At 38.1% G+C, this 16,436-nt stretch overlaps 1 protein-coding gene across 1 annotated transcript in view; it reads left to right on the top strand.

Annotated features, from left to right (window-relative positions):
• Window positions 1-16,051, top strand: part of ADAM32 (ADAM metallopeptidase domain 32) — a 119,588-nt gene extending 103,537 nt beyond the window's left edge. Inside the window, exons 22-25 of the mRNA XM_053660079.1 lie at window positions 4,706-4,744; window positions 13,055-13,093; window positions 15,147-15,185; window positions 15,946-16,051. Of these exons, the coding sequence (XP_053516054.1) occupies window positions 4,706-4,744; window positions 13,055-13,093; window positions 15,147-15,156 (88 nt within the window). The 3' untranslated portion in view covers window positions 15,157-15,185; window positions 15,946-16,051. The remainder of the gene's footprint in view (window positions 1-4,705; window positions 4,745-13,054; window positions 13,094-15,146; window positions 15,186-15,945) is intronic.
• The last annotated feature ends 385 nt before the right edge of the window (window positions 16,052-16,436 follow it).

The following is a 16,436-nucleotide window of genomic DNA, read 5'->3' as shown; positions in this document are numbered from 1 at the left end:
CTACCACTGCTTCATCAATGAAGTTTGTGTTATACTCTAAATCTTCTGTTGTCATTTCAACAATCTTCGTATCTTCCCCAGCAGTAGATTCTGTCTCAAGAAACCATTTTCTTCACTCATCCGTAAGAAGCAACCTCTCAACTGCTCAAGTTTTGTTACTGGAGCGCCACAGTTCAGTCTCATCTTCAGGCCTCGCTTCTCTCTCCTCTTCTCGTGCCCACCACGTCTGCAGCTGTTTCCTCCCGCAGTGCTGAGCCCTCAGTCAGCCGACTCCCCACTCCTGTTCATGCTGCCGTTTTGACCTCTTTCCATGAATCACTCATGTTCTTAATGGCGTGTAGAATGGTGTGTCCTTTCCAGAAGGTTTTCAGTCTACTTTGCACAGATCCATTCTGTCTTAGATTTACTGACATAACTTTTTCACAGGCTGGGCTCTGAAAAACACCCTGCCAGAGGGATTTAAAATCAGTAATCTCAAGTGTTTTTCAGTAGTTGAATTTAATATGTTTATGGCTTATATTTGCCAATATATTTAGACCAAAGTCTACCGTTTTATTTTTTCTATTGATTATACTTTTCGATATTTCTTCTATTTTCTTACAATGATTTTCTTATCATTTCATTACATCAATTGTGCTGTTATTGTTTTTTCTTTCCATCTATTAATTTGGTCATATGTTCTAATTTTATTCCTTTAGTTGTATTATTTAGTTATTAAATTATTATATCATTATTAAAAATTTAAATGTAGTTAATTTGCAAATATATATACACACACCACACACACACACACACACACACACACACATATATTCTTCTGATAACATATAGATCTTAACCCATTTAACCCTATGAGGTCTGTCCAGAAAGTATCCATCCATGTAATATGTAAAATAGAGACATTTATTGACGATACAAGATAAACATTGTAGCCCTGGCTGGTGTAGCTCAGTAGATTGAGTGTGGGCCTGTGAACCAGAGGATCCCGGTTCGATTCACAGTCAAGGCACATGCCTGAGTTGCAGGCCAGTTCCCAGCAGGGGACACATGAGAGGTAACCATACATTGATGTTTCTCTCCCTCTCCTTTCCTTTCCCTCTAAAGATAAATAAATAAAATCTTTTAAAAAATGGAGTTCACACTAAGTTTTAAAAAAAAGTAAAAAGAAACTTTGTGCACAGGAGAATGACGCCTCAGTCCCCGTCAGAGTGGGCACCGTGGGGCCTCGCACAGTTCTCAGCGCCTTTTCCACTGTTCAATACGCTCTGCAGAATCTTTTGTTGGAATCGCCATCGGCTGCTCCATTGTATTTTCCTGAATCTCATCAACAGTCTGAAATCTCTTCCCTTCCAAAACTGATATTAGTTTTAGAAAAAGCCAGAAGTCACAGGATTCCAAATCTTGGCTTTAGGAAGGTGAGTCACCTGGGTGATTTGATATTTCTCCAAAAACCATGCACGAGACTTGATGCACCAGCAGGCATGTTGTCACCAACCATCAGCTGCCCATAGCTGCATCCTTCTGAATCATCTGAATACTTTATGGGGAGGAATGTTCAGGCTAACTGCAAAATTTAATACAGATTCATTGCTGTACTTGCTCAGCCATTTTGAATGCTACAGCCACACAGTACACACGCTCACTCAACAGCGTCTTCCACCCCCACTGACTGGTACAATGAGGTCGTCATTTTTTTTTTTTAAAGATTTTATTTATTTATCTTTAGAGGGGAAGGGAAGGAGAGAGGGAGAGAAACAGGCCCACGCTCAATCCACTGAGCTACACCAGCCAGGGTGAGGTCGTCATTTTTCACACATGTACATTCCAGCCCACTCTCCTTGGCTGCCAGATACATCAATGTCATGCAAACCATTTTCATTATATTAAGAATGGCTGGACTTTTTCTGGACAGATCTTGTACATTTTCCTTCATTGACTCTTACATATTTTATCATTTGGGGTTTATTTACTCCTGAATTTTAACCTACTTCAAATCTTTTAATATTTAGTATCCCTTTTGATGAAGTACCATATTTTTTGCCATGCATAATACATACTTCTTTGCCATAATTTTTGAGGAAAAAGTAAGGATGCATATTATACATGGGAATTAGTAATAAGATATGGGTGCATATTATATGTGGTGAAATATGGTACATCTCTTAGAAACTATTAGTGAGTCTATGCGTAGTAAGCTGTTTATCTTATTTGTCTAGAATTGTCTATTTTATTTTCACTCTTGAATGTGAATTTATGTAGTATGGAAGTCTTGGTTGAGAGTTATTTTGCATCAGCTAATTTGATGATATGTCAGTGACACCTGGCATTTACTGATGATGATGATGGTGATAAATTTGTTGGTATGTTAGTTCATTTACTGCTGTACATACTTAGTGACTTCAAGCAACATTTATGTATTATCTTGAAGTTCTGTAAGTCAGAACTCCAGGTGGATTCGTCTGGGTCATCACAAGGCTGACCCGAGTGCAGGCTAAAAGGCCAGGCTGAGCTCTTAGCTGGTCGTTCCGGGTTGCAAGCAGAACCTCATTTCTTGCAGTTGTAGGTCTGAGGTATTTGTTTCCTTGCTCTCTGCCTGCTAGAGGCCCCTCCTGATCTGCCCACTCACAGGACTTAGCATGTACCTCCCTTCATCTTCAAAGAAACAAGGGCACCTCAGGTCTTCCGCAGGCTTTGACTCTCTCTTAGCTCCTGTCTGCCACTAGCAGGAGAAAACTCTCTGTTAAAGAGTTCGCCTGATTGTGTCATGCCCACCAAAATCTCTGAATTTTATAATCAACTGATTTGGAGCTTTAATTACATTTACAAATTTTCTTCTGAGCAACACTTAAAAAATGTTTGAATATCCAAAGAACGGGCATCTTAGGGGCCATCTTTAGAATGGGCATCTTAGGGGCCATCTTCGGCCTAATAAGCCTCTGCCGTGTTTCTTTGTCCATCCATAGAGGTCTTGTTTCATTATGGTGTAATCTGGTAAATTTTTAAAAATCATGAACTGGAACTCAGTATTTTCTTTCAGTGTGAAGCCTTACTTTGGAAAAGTTCTAGACTTTTTCTCTTCAAATACTGAGTCTACCTATTCTAAATTTGTTTTAAATTTTTCCATGTTTTTTAGCTGGTCTTTTATAATCAGAGGTGGGCCAAAGTAGTTTAAATGACCAGCCATCATTACCTGAAAGATAAGTCATAAGTAAGAATACAAAATAATAAACATAATAATAAGACAAATAGTATAAATAAATAATAAAATAATCAGTCAATAATAATACAAGAATAAACTGTGTTTTGGGTATTCACAACTGTAAACCTACTTTTGCCCATCTGTGTATTAGACTTACAGTTGTGAGTTTATAAAACTCAGAGTTTATTGTTGTATTATTAGTGATCATTGTATTATTTTTCATTTGAACAGCTGGAACCCCACATTTGCCCTACCCTGTATTTCTGTTTACCTAGTGTTCTGGGTGATTTCCCTAAACAATTTAAAAATCAGCAATTTTTTTCCTCATTTTGTCATTTCTTGGTTAATGGACTTTGTTCCTTTATTGATCCCTATGGAAATCCTAAACACTTTTTTGAAGTTTTTCTGTTACCTGTTTGCTCTGGCTGTGGGCATTAGCTCTTACTGGCTTTGTCTTTGATCGTAAGGCCGTTTTAAGCAGCAATGCTTGTCTCATGAGAATTCTACGTGTCCTGCTTTGCAGAATCCTCCTGTGGAGAGCATTTCCTGTTTCCCTCCTAAGTCGCCCACTTTCACAGCACCTGTTAGACCTGGAGATCTAGGATTCTAAAGAAGCACGAGCCGGTATCCTGAACCTGTGCTTGTTAAAGACTAAGGTTCCTGCTTCTCTGTGTGGCGTCTGTGTTATCCGTATCTTTAAACCATTTTAAACACTTAGGGTTCTTGTGTCTCCAGGTGATGCTTTCTCAGCTACACATTTAAGGAAATTTCCCTGCCCTATCCCAAAGACTAGTGGTAAGAGCATTTACTGTCCCTCTGTCTGGTTGGTAAGGCCCTTCATGGCTGTCAGGTGTAGAGAAGATCAGTTCTAGCTTTCTAGAAGGGCTCAGCTCCTTACGAGCTGATGTGTACAGCTGATTTATGCAGCTCTGGAGTTGTTCCACTTTAGCTCCTATTTAGCTTTTGTGCTTTTTTTATTTTCTCTGCTTAAAAAAAAACTATAGTAGAAATGTCCCTTCTAAATTTTGGTTGGTATTGCGTGTGTGTTATATCTCTCTGTGTGGGATGGAGGGGGCAGAACACTGTCAGCCCAGTCTGCCTGCTTGTCTAGAAGCCGGTGAGGGGTTTGAATCAGGACCTGTAGTCATTTGTTTACCTGTGGATAAAGCATTAGGTTTATGAAGGATAGAAGGCTAGAATCAGGCATTCAAGGTCAAGCATACATTCTGTGCTGGGTAGTGACATGGAGGAAAACAAATGTGTTACTTGGTCCTCTCCCTAGTCGGGGATTTGAAATTTATATTCTTTGTGGACATGGGATATGTGTGAATGAGAATGCTGTTTAGTTGCATACCCTAATTTAGTAATCATTTGAGGTTATTCCTTGGTGGTGATTAGTGCTATAAAAGAGTTAATTCAGGTTATAAAATTGTCTAAGATTCATTATTTACAAAGGCACATTTTTTAAAGAATTAACTTAGAAACATTATTTTTGTCCTCATTTAGATCCAGATCAGAAAGCAGTAGCCAAACGGATATTGTCAGGTAAGTAAATTTGGAGTAATTTCTTAAAATAAGTACGTTAAAAAGATGAACAAATTATTAATCAGTAATTAATTGGTAAGTATTAACTGAGCAGCAAAAATTGGCACAGTACCACACCAAACCAAACCAAACCAAACCTATTAGTATTTGCCGATTAGGAACTAGCACTTAACCTGGGTAAATACATGTCTTTGTCCCTCCAGTTTGTTAATGTCTGTTGGGAGTTTACTCTTGGATGATCACTCGTTTTTATGGAGCTAACTCATAAATGGGGAAGTTTACTTCTTTCTTTGGAGAGTCAACTAGAAACTCAATATATATACCTGTGAACAGCTGAGTGAATGACTGCTTACCATGGTCAGTTAAGAAAACTTTGCTGAAGGAAAGCATCAGAAGGGAACAATTTCTGTATTTTCCATAGCCTCTCAGCATTACAAAATAGTTTTAATTAGATTCCCCTCCATTGCCTGAAAGGTGGCTATCTCTATATGATTATACAACAAATGTTTACTTTCTCACGTCTAACAGTCTTGGATTTGGGGCCCATCTGCAGATATAAAACATTTGGGAGTTTTTGTGCCTCCCTCTCTCACTTAAAAACTCTTTACTTGTGTAGGGGCTGGCATTTCAAATTTTCTAGATGAACATAATTCATCTCTCTTCTGGTCCTCAGTCACCCACACTGAGTGAGAGTCGACAGCATTACCCATAGGAAAGTGTTTCTTTCCACTGGAGTACACTTTGGGATGCTAGTTCATTAGTCCAGCCTTTTGGTTTGGTGTGCACCAGGGAGACAGTTTTTTCTAAAATTATACATTTAAATTCTAATAATGTCACTTGACACCGTTGTTGTCCTTGACTGACATCACATCCAGTACAGTGTTCAGGTCATTTCTTTATTGTTTATTTGTGGGGAAGGTGTTTAACAGAGCAGAAATTCATTTCCTCACAGTGTAGGAGGCCAAAAGTCCTAAACAAAGCTACCAGCAAGACTGGTTCCTTCTGGAGGCTCTGAGGAAAAACCTCTTCCGTGCCTTTCTCCCAGCTTCTTGTGCTCCTCAGCAGGCCTTGGTGTTCCTGGCCTGCTGCTGCAGGACTCCGGCAAACGCAGTGCTTTCCACCTGGCCGTCTTTCCTGCATCTCTAAATCTGTTTCCTTATAAAATGACCCTAATCATTGGGTTTAGGGCCCACCCTAATCTAGTATAACTTTATCTTAGACTGATTACATCTGTAAATACCTTATTTTCAAATAAAGTCACATTCACAAGTACTCGGTGTTAGGACTTCAACCTCTTTTTTGGAGGGGACACAATTTAATCCACAACAATGAAGTAAATACCCTGGTTATCATTAGAAATATGAACCTATAAGTTCACAAAATATGTAAAAGCGCATTTAATAAACAAATATATGAGAAAGAAGAAACTCCAATTAATATGCAAACTAAGTTATTTTTCATTTTTTGTCCTTCACTCTTCCCTTGCCGACCACAAGGTGTGTATTCCTTTCAAGTTAAACATTTTTTACAAATTTCTCCATGAAAACTTGTAAGCCATCTCCCAACTAGTTTCCCATTTATAGTCCATACATTATTATTTATTGCTGTGAAATTTTAACTCTTTATCTTTTAATATCAGAACCTTCTCCTTTATAGATGATCAAAGCGAGTTTCAAATAGTGTCTATCTTGACTAATGTCATCAAGCTTGATAAAGAATCAGAAGTAGCATCTAGATTTTAATTTTACTTTACTAAATTTATTGGGGTGACACTGGTTAATAAAGTTGTATAGGCTATCATTAATACATCAACAAAAACACGTGTTGGCAAGGATGTGGAGAAAAAGGACCCCTCATGCACTGTTGGTGGGAAAGCAGACTGGTGCCGCCACTGTGGGAAGCAGTGTGGAGTTACCTAAAAAAATTAAAAATGGAACTGCCTTGTGACAAAGCAATTCCACTCCCGGGAATATACCTAAAGAAACCCAAAACACTAATTTGAAAGAATATATGTGCCTCTATGTTCATGGCAGCCTTGTTTACAATAGTCAAGGTTTGGAAACAGCCCAAGTGTCTATTAGTAGATGAGTGAATGAAAAAGCTGTGCTACCTTTATTCAGTGGAATACTACTTGGCTATTAAAAAGAAGGACATCTTACCCTTTTTGACAGCATGGATGGACCTGGAGAACATTATGCCAAGTGAAATAAGCCAGTCAGAGAAAGACAAGTGCCATATGATTTCACTCATGTGGAATCTAATGAACAAAATAAATCGACAGACAATAGAAACAGACTCATAGATAAAAAACAGATTGAGACCTCTAAGAGAGGAAGGTGGTTGGAGGGGATTTTTGGCCAATCCCCCGCCCCCCCATAGACACAGACAACAGTGTGGTGATTCCCAGAGGGAAAGGGGAGTGGTGGGAGGGAAAAGAAGGGGAAGGGGGGAAAATGGTTGTAGAAGGAAACTTGAGGCGGTGAACACACAATACAGTATACAGATGATGTATTATTAAATTATGTTCAGGAAACCTGTATAATTTTATTAACCAATGTCACCCCAATACATTTAATAAACAAAACCATAAAATTATATAGGTTTCAAATATATTATTCTATGACCATGACCCATATATTGAATCGTGCGCCCACCACCCAAAGCCAAATCTTCTATCACGGTGTATTTGACCTCTTTACCTTTTACTCCCCTGCACTCCTCCTCCCTCCAGTAACCACCAAACTGCTGCCTGTGTCTATGACTTTTTACTGGTTTTTCTTGCTTATTTTTTGCTTTCAGTTTTATATCTTACCTATGATGAAGATCATATGATTCATGACTTTTTCTATCTGACATTTTACTGAGCATGATATTCTCAAGGTCCATCCATGTCAGAAATGGCAACATTTCATATCTATGTACCACATCTTCTTTATTCCATCATTTATCAAAGGACACTTCCATTGTTTTTATGTGTTGGACACCATGAATAATGCTGCTGTAGCCATAGGAGTGCATATGTCTTTGCAAATAAATGTTTTCAAAATTGGGGGGTAGGTACCCAGGAGTGGAGTTGCTGCATCCTATGGTATCTCTATTCTTAACTTTTGGAGGAGCCTCCATACTGTTTCCCATAGTGACTGTACCAGTTTACATTTCCCCTGGCAGCGAATGAGGGTTCCTTTTTCTTCACAACTTCTTCAGTACTTGTGATTTGTCTGGTTGAGAACAGCCATTCTAGTAGGTGTGAGGTGGTAGTTTTGATTTGCATTTCTTTAAAAGCTAGTGAAGTTGAGCATCTTTTTATATATCTATTGGCCATTTGTATGTCTTCTTGGGAGTAGAGGCTGTTCAGATCCTCTGCCCATTTTTTAATTGTATTGTTTGTTTGGTGTTGAGTTGTATGAGTTCTTCATATATTTTAGGTACTAACCTGTGTGGAAGCTGTTGTTTGCAAATATCTCCTGTCATTCAGTTCATTGCCTTTTTGTTTTGTTAGTTTCTTTTGTTGTGTGCAGAAGTTTTTTAGTTTGATACAGTCCCCTTCATTTATTTTTGCTTTTACTTTCCTTGCTTTTGGGGCCCAATTCATGAAATCATCTCTTAAACCAAGGTCCATAAGTTTAGTATGTATGTTTTCTTCTATGTAATGTATTGTTTTAGATCTTATACTTAGGTTTTGGTCTATTTTGAATTAATATTTATACATGAGAAAAAAACTGTAATCTAGTATTTGTGTGTGTGTGTGACTTTCCAATTTTCCCAGCACCATTCACTGAAGAGACTTTTGTTTTTCTGTTGGAAAATTTTGGCTCCTTTGTCAAAAATTATTTTCCCATATACACGTGGGTTTATTTCTGGGCTCTCAATTCTGTTCCATTGGTGTCTGTATCTGTTTTTCTGCCAATACCATGCTGTTTTGATCATCATTGCTTTGCATTATAATTAGTCAGGGAGTGTGTTAACTTTGGCTTAATTTTTTTTTGCCTCAGGATTGTACTTTTTGCAGTTGACATGATTCTTTTTATAGAAAACCCTAAAGACTACACCAAAAACCATTAGAAACAGTAAACAAATACAGTATAGGGGCTGGATACAAAATAAATTCCAAAAACCTATTGCATTCTTATGTCCTAACAATGAAATTTCAGAAAAAGAAATGAAAAAAATCTCTTTTAATTACGATATGAACAATAAACTACCTAGGAATAAGTATAACAAAGTATGTAAAGGATCTATACTGAAAATTACAAAGAATTATTAAAACAGAAGAAATGGAAAGATATTCCATGTTCATGGATTAGAAGGATCGACAGTTAAAATGACCATATTACCCAAAGCAATGTGCAGACTTAATGCAATCTCCATAAAAATCCCAATGTCTTTTTTTTTTAAAGAAATGGAACCAAAAATCATCTGATTTACATTTATTTTTGGAATAATCTGTAACTAGTGGAGAGTCAGTGGGGGAGACCGTTGAAGTCAAAGAATGTGGAGAGGTCGAGTTAATTCTAGTGGGAGTTCTGTTAATACCACAGTAGTATAAGTAACTTATAAATACCTAAACTCAATGAATATCTCCAGTATTTGCCTAAACAACAAGAGGATCTGAGATCATTTAACAGCAAACTTTGGGCATTCATCTCTCACCCACTGTGATTTGACTCAGCTTCTGGGCGTTTTTCCCCCGTGGCCTCCCCTCCATCAGTCATGTCGTCACTGCTGCTACGGCATCACGCTTTGCATCATGTGAAGACTTACCAGGATTTAACAGCATATTTACCAATTTCTGTGATCACTAGTCACTTTTGAATTTACTTTTGTCATTTTTATTTTAATTTCTTTTTCCTGAAGTACCCCCTTTTTAGCTTCAGCTAGTGGTTATAAGCATTTGTGTTAAATGTCTGAATATCCTTTTTTTCCACACTCCTCTTTGAAAGATAGCTTAGATGGTTACAGACTTTTAGCTGAAGGTTGCTTTCCACAGTCTTTTAGTGCATTTTGTTGTTGTAATGTGACATCTACTGTCATTATTGAGACCTCACTTGTTAGTCTGATTTAGTTATTCCCTTCCACTCAATACATATTTTCTTTATGTGCTTCTAAGGTTTCCTCTTTGTAGTGAATGTTTTGTTATTTCATTGTGATATGTCCTGATATAATTTGTTTTTATTTATCTAGCTCTGGATTCAGTACAGTCTTGAAATATCTGCATTAAGGTCATTAATTCTGGAAAAAATTTAGTCATTATTTCCTCAATTATTTATTCTTCCCCATTCTTTTTCTTCTCTCAACCTAAATACCTGTTTATGGGAAGATCTTCTCGTTTCAGCTTCCACATTTCTTAATGTGGCTGTCCATATATTATGCTTTTCCATCTCTCTCTCTGACATTGATATCCACATGAGTTTCCAAATCACCCATTCTTACCTATATTTTTAACAGCTATCCTTTTCTTGCTTTATTTATGACTTCATCTCTGTGGAGATCCTAAACATCTTTTTTAGTATATTTTATTGATTATGCCATTACAGTTGTTCTATTCCCCCCTTCATTCCCCTCCACCCTGCACACCCCCTCCCCCACCCTTCCCCCCTTTAGTTCATGAACACGTGTCTCAAGTTCTTTAGATTCTGTATTTCCCCTACTCTTCTTGCCCTCCCCCTATCTATTTTCTACCTACCATCTATGCTACTTATTTTCTGTACCTTCTCCCCCCTTCTCTTTCTTCCACTCTCCTGTTGCTACCCCTCCACGTGATCTTCATTTCTATGGTTCTGCTCCTGATCTAGCTGTCCTCTTAGTTTGCTTTTGTTTTAGGTGTGGTTGTTAATAACTGCGAGTTTGCTGTCCTTTCACTGTTCATCTTTTTTATCTTCTTATTCTTAGGTAAGTCCCTTTAACATTTCATATAATAAGGGCTTGGTGATGATGAACTCCTTGAATTTGATCTTATCTGAGAAGCACTTTATCTGCCCTTCCATTCTAAATGAAAGCTTTGCTGGATAGAGCAATCTTGGATGTAGGTCCTTGCCTTTCATGACTTGGAATACTTCTTTCCAGCCCCTTCTTGCCTGTGAGGTCTCTTTTGAGAAATCAGCTGACAGTCTGATGGGAACTCCTTTGTAGGTGACTGTCCCCTTAGCTCTTACTGCTTCTAGGATTCTCTCCTTCATTTTAATCTTGGCTTATATAATGATGATGTGCCTTGGTGTGTTCCTTCTTGGGTCCAACTTCTTTGGGACTCTCTGAGCTTCCTGGATTTCCTGGAAGTCTATTTCCTTTGCCAGAATGGGGAAGTTCTTCTTTATTATTTGTTCAAATAAGTTTTCCACTGGTGGCTGTTCCTCTTCCCCTTCTGGTACCCCTATAATTTGGATGTTGGAGCATTTAAAGATGTCCTGAAGGTTTCTGAGCCTCTCCTCATTTTTTTGAATTCTTGTTTCTTCATCCTTTTCTGTTTGGTCATTTTTTTCCTCTTTCTGGTCCACTCCTTTGATTTGAGTCCCATTTTCCTTTCCATTACTGTTGGTTTCCTGTGCATTTCCATTCATTTCAATTAGTTTAGCCTTCAAATGTTCCTCTAATTTGTGACTAAAATCAACCAGTTCTGTGAGCATCCTGATCACCAGTGTTTTGAACTGTGCATCTGAAAGTTTGGCTATTTCTTCCTGGCTTAGATTTATCGGCTCTGGGGCTCTGAGTTGTTCTTGAGCCATAATGTTTTGGCCTGTTTGCGCCTGTTATGTATGAGGGGCGGCGCCTTAGGTGTTCACCAGGGCGGGGCCACCCAGGTTGCTGGTTTGTGACATTGTATGTGGGGCCGGGGTCAGAGAAGGACAATAGCAGTTTCCTCTGCTGCTTCCTGCTACTGGGGCCTGCACTGTTTGTCTCACTGTTTGCTCCTTTACCTGTTTATCTGCGCGTATATGTGTGACTGTGGTCAGCCCTCAGTGGGCCTGCCCACTACTCCACACCTGGGATCCACCCATGGCTGCTGGCGCACCTGGGTTGCGCACCCGGGTCGGTCCAGTGGATCTTTCCTGCCCAACCCCAATCAGCTGCTGGCTCTGCCCCTCTTACCGGTTTGGCTGAAGGGTTCATTGTCAGACTTCCGTGTAGTTCAATTTTCTGTGGTTTGGGTGCATTTTTGTTGCTAAAACTTTGTTGTTTTTAAACTTGGTTGTATGAGAAGGCACAGTGCTTCCACCTACGCCTCCATCTTGGCAGAAGTCTAAACATATCTATTAAAGGTTTTCATGTTACCTTTTGACCCTGTGTGAAGTTTTCTGCTGTGCTGTGGTTGTGCGAATTTACCACACAGTAGTTTGCAGTTTAGACTTGTTCTCCTGGGAGTCCCGTGTGCCCCAGGTTGTAGAAGCGTATGTAAGGAAGAGGAGGACATTTCAGGTTTGCCTGTCTTGGGGCCTGAATGTTTCAATATTTTCTATGCTTGCTGGTTTTTATTTATGGATACGAGAATTGGCAAATTGAGGTCCTGCTGCTATACATGGCACAGGCCTGGGATTCTGCATGTCTTGGTGATCCTTTTCTATTTACATGGCTGGGACAATTTGCCTGTTCAACTCCTAGTGGTATAGTTTGTATTATCCCCATTCAGGACTACCAGGCTTGGGCTTCCTTCTAGCTTTCTAATATCTGAGTGTCTGTGCCTTTAACTCCTTCCAAACTAAGGTTATTAAAGGAACCTTTTTTAGGGTGTAAGTAATTTGGATTCCCTTGTGGTCATTCAGCTTTAGTTCCTGTTTTCCCTCTGAACTTCCAGCTTGTCATATTTTACTGACAGAAGGAAAAGTGTTTTCCAGCTCTTAATCACAATTGAATATCAACATTTTTGTGCTATTTTCATCTACTTTTCTGTGGAAGACAAAGGGGAAGTTTTCCTTATGGAACAGAATGGGAAAGTTTCCCTGTCAGATCAGTCTGCTAGACTGCCCAGAAGTAAATGGGAGTTTTAATTTGTAAAATGTGGCAATTTACATATTGAGGAATAAAAAGAGCTTGGAGTCTGAAGGCCACATTTAGGCATTCAGAGTCAGACTTGTGTGCTTAGCAGTGATAAAGAAAAAAAAGATCTTTGATATCTTGATACTTTTCTTCATTGGACGATTTAAACTTTCCCCAGCATATTGTAACTGATGTTGGGTAAATGAGAATGCTATTTATTTGCATGCCCCAGGTATTAATACAAGTTAATTTTGGCATAAAATACCCCAATCTTCATTATTAAAATAGATGTGTTTTAAAATATAACTTTTAGACATTATTTTGACTTCTATTTTTATTTAGATCCAGTTCAGAAAGTAGTGCCCAAATGTATACCAGCAGGTAAGCAATTTAGGAAATGTTTCTTATAAATAAGTATATGACAAAAATTAGAATGAACAAATAATTGCTTAATATTTTTTGAGCAGCCACAGTTGATAAAGTACCATATTAAAGTATGCATATTTCTCTTTCTTGGAACAAGTATTACCTCAATCTTTTTTCTTCAGTTGACTAAATTTGTACTGATTGTTTCCTCTTTTGATACATAGAAAAAAACAAGTTAAATCTAATAACAGATGATGTATTTATAACTACTCTGTGAACCTAACTCAGAAGCAGGGCATTTTTTTGCACCATTTGTGATGGGATACACAAAGGGAAATATTACTTTTTCCAGGCCACATTTATACCCATAAACTCAATATGAACAACTGAGTGAATGATTAGTTCACTTAAGAGGAGTTCGTCTAAGAGACAGTACCATAAATGCACTAGAATTCCACATTTCCCACTGCCATGAACAGCCCACAATTGTGTCAACAAGGGGTCCCTGAAGTTCAGTTTCCCATGCTCCACAGTTGTGGCCTTGTGACCCTTCTGAAGTCATCAGATATTTATAAGGAACAACTATTCATTCAAATAAATACTTCCTGTCTCCCTTCTATAGTTTTAGTTTTCTTGTACAGTCTGCCATTTTTCTTTAAAGTATCTTTTTTAGTTACAGCCAGTCCACTGGTTTTCCAGAATATCTTGTCTGCATATCCTTAGGTTAAGTTTTCAGGTTACCCGAGGCCATTATATGGTTTCTATCCTCCCCTATGAAGTCGGTCCCTCTACTAGGGAAGCTATAGCCATTCCATATCCTTTATTCTCTCTGTTGGTTTTGGATGTCTCCTAATGTAGTCACGTCTTTATAGACCTTAGTTATTTTCTCCAAACTAAGAATGAAGGAAAAAATGCTGATTTTCTTTATTGTCTCTGTTCCCTGTCACCATTAGCAAGAGGTTTGTGGTAATGGTGCCAAACACTGCGATTCCTCCAACCATTTGCTCACCTAGCGGCATTACTTTCCCAGTGTATTCTGAAAGGGCACAAGGGTAAAGGCTACCCATGTTTTGCTAACCAGTTTATAGTTAGCACCAAGCAGAGTAAATGCTCAATAACTACTTGTCTAATGAATGAGTGATTACTCTTGAACTTCAGGTATACACATAATTAATGTTGTAACTACTCCAATTTTCTTCTCACATTGTCTCTCATTATAGAATGTGTCATTCACATATCCTTTACTAGATGTGGTATTCAACTAGACAGGGGCAGCCAAGAGAGCATCATCTATAGAACACTACATTGCATCTGCAGAATGTAACTTGGATGAATGTTAACCCATTAATTTGTGTTTAGCATACCCAAGAAAAGCATTCTTGTATTATTTTTTTCACCTAAATTTAATAAGCTAAGCAGACATAGTTGTACTTTACTGTTTCTTTTTCTTCCCTATTTTCAAATTTTTATTTTCAGTATCTTTTTTTAAGTGGAAAGACCGTGGGAGGGGTTGTTAGAATGAATTCCTTGAGTAAACACTACCAGAACGATTTTTTTTTAGAAGCTGGAAACCCAATGGGCTGTAACGTCAGTAGTCTCACAGATCTGGATATACAAACCCCTTTATTGGCTTGGTGGAGAATTAACTATGTTAAATATATTAGGGGTATTTGGAGGTCAGAATAGTAGGAAAAATCTAAGTTTTGAGGCTATAAAAAATAGCAGACAGGGAAAGGATGCAAAGGGTAAAACTATATCGTCACTGAAGTCTCTTGCTAATCTAACTATATTATCTTCTCTGTCAATTAGCCTCACTTAATTTGCCTTCAATTTATTATTTTTCTTTCTTATTCTTTTTGTTTGGGGCTTTGACATAAGAAATCTGTGGATATAAAAATAGAAAAGAGGTCCAATAATTTGATTTTGATGCTTAATAATAATATAAAATATAAAATTGGCAATTTCTCTTTTGCCAAAATTTTGAAAGGAAAGAGGAAGAAACTGCCATGAAAATTGTTTGTCAGATTGCATTTTATCAACTAAAAGCATTATTTCCTTATTTACTTAGATCTGAATGACAGGAAACTACCCAAATATAAAGTACTAGGTAAGTACATTAAGAGATGTCTCTTAAAATAAATTGTTAGAAATTAAGATAAAATTCATAGTCCACAATTAATTTCTAAGTTATTTATTGGGTAGATAAATTGGTAAAGTAGTATACCAAAAATAATTTATTAATCTTTTCTAGTTTTGTTATTTTAATGGGTTTTTAAATTACTTAGTCTTTTTCTTCAGTTTCATAAAGTTATACTAAGTTTGTTGGGAACTTGTTCTTGATGACAGAATGCAATTAAACTATTGAATCTAATAGGAGGTGAGGAATGTAAATTAGTCTACAGAATGAATTTCTAATCAGGGCCACTTCACTCAGTAGGCACTGTAGTCACAGTGCTTAAGGTCTGTGAGTTTCCAGGTGCCACAAACACTGATTATAACACAAAACCCCCAAATTATTGACAGAAGATAATGAAAAAAGTAAAATTAACTTGTATTTAAATTTCTAAAAAATGTGAAAATTAACTTGTTATATTCATGAACAATTATTGTATGTGGAAAATGATAGTTTTTCTCATTTGCAATACTTTTTATTAAATATGACTTCACAAAAATCACAGAAAATGACAGAGTAAGTTATAGCTAAATAATCTCACAAGCAAAATGGTAAGAATTCTTTCCAGAATTTCTTCCTGCTATATGATTTTTTTTTGCCTGGCAGCAGCCCGGCCATTCGCGTGTTTTGCTGTGGAAGGGACTTTGTTTGCCATCAGCACCTTAAGTGTGTGTGTCTTTGTTCTCTTCCCCAGTAACTGGTAATTCCTTCAGAAGGCGATGGATAATCCTGATTGTCTCACTGAGAAATGAACATTCTGCCTTCCCTCTCCTTGTCACAGCTGAAGGAAACAATAAACTAAGTGCGGGCCAACTTGCATGTGTGTCTGTTTTTCTCTCTTCCTCCATGCCCGAGCCTGCAGTTCTGTCATTTTAGGGCCCTGAACTAAAGGTAATCTCAGCCAGGCCATTTCCATCCCCACCCGGCTCCCAGACCTCTTCTCCACAGCTCTCCAAGCACCACTTGAGGTCCCAGATGCTGGAGATTGGCACCAACTACCCTTATTCAGGAAGGGCTCTGGGTTGTGGGCCCTGTTCCTCCTCCTGGGCCTTCTCACGGATCACTGGCTGCATGCAGATTTCATTGAACCCGCCTCACCCTCCCCACAACTCCAAGTCAGGCTTCTGAGAGATGCTGTGTTTGCTTTGGAGGTTGTACTTCAGCATCCAAGCCCCTTGCTTTCTC

This window comes from Artibeus jamaicensis, unplaced genomic scaffold, assembly GCF_021234435.1.
Source record: "Artibeus jamaicensis isolate MK-2021 breed Jamaican fruit bat unplaced genomic scaffold, CSHL_Jam_final scaffold_833, whole genome shotgun sequence".
NCBI lineage: Eukaryota > Metazoa > Chordata > Mammalia > Chiroptera > Phyllostomidae > Artibeus > Artibeus jamaicensis.
Note: the sequence above shows the minus strand (reverse complement) of the source record. Positions and strands in the feature narration are given on the sequence as shown.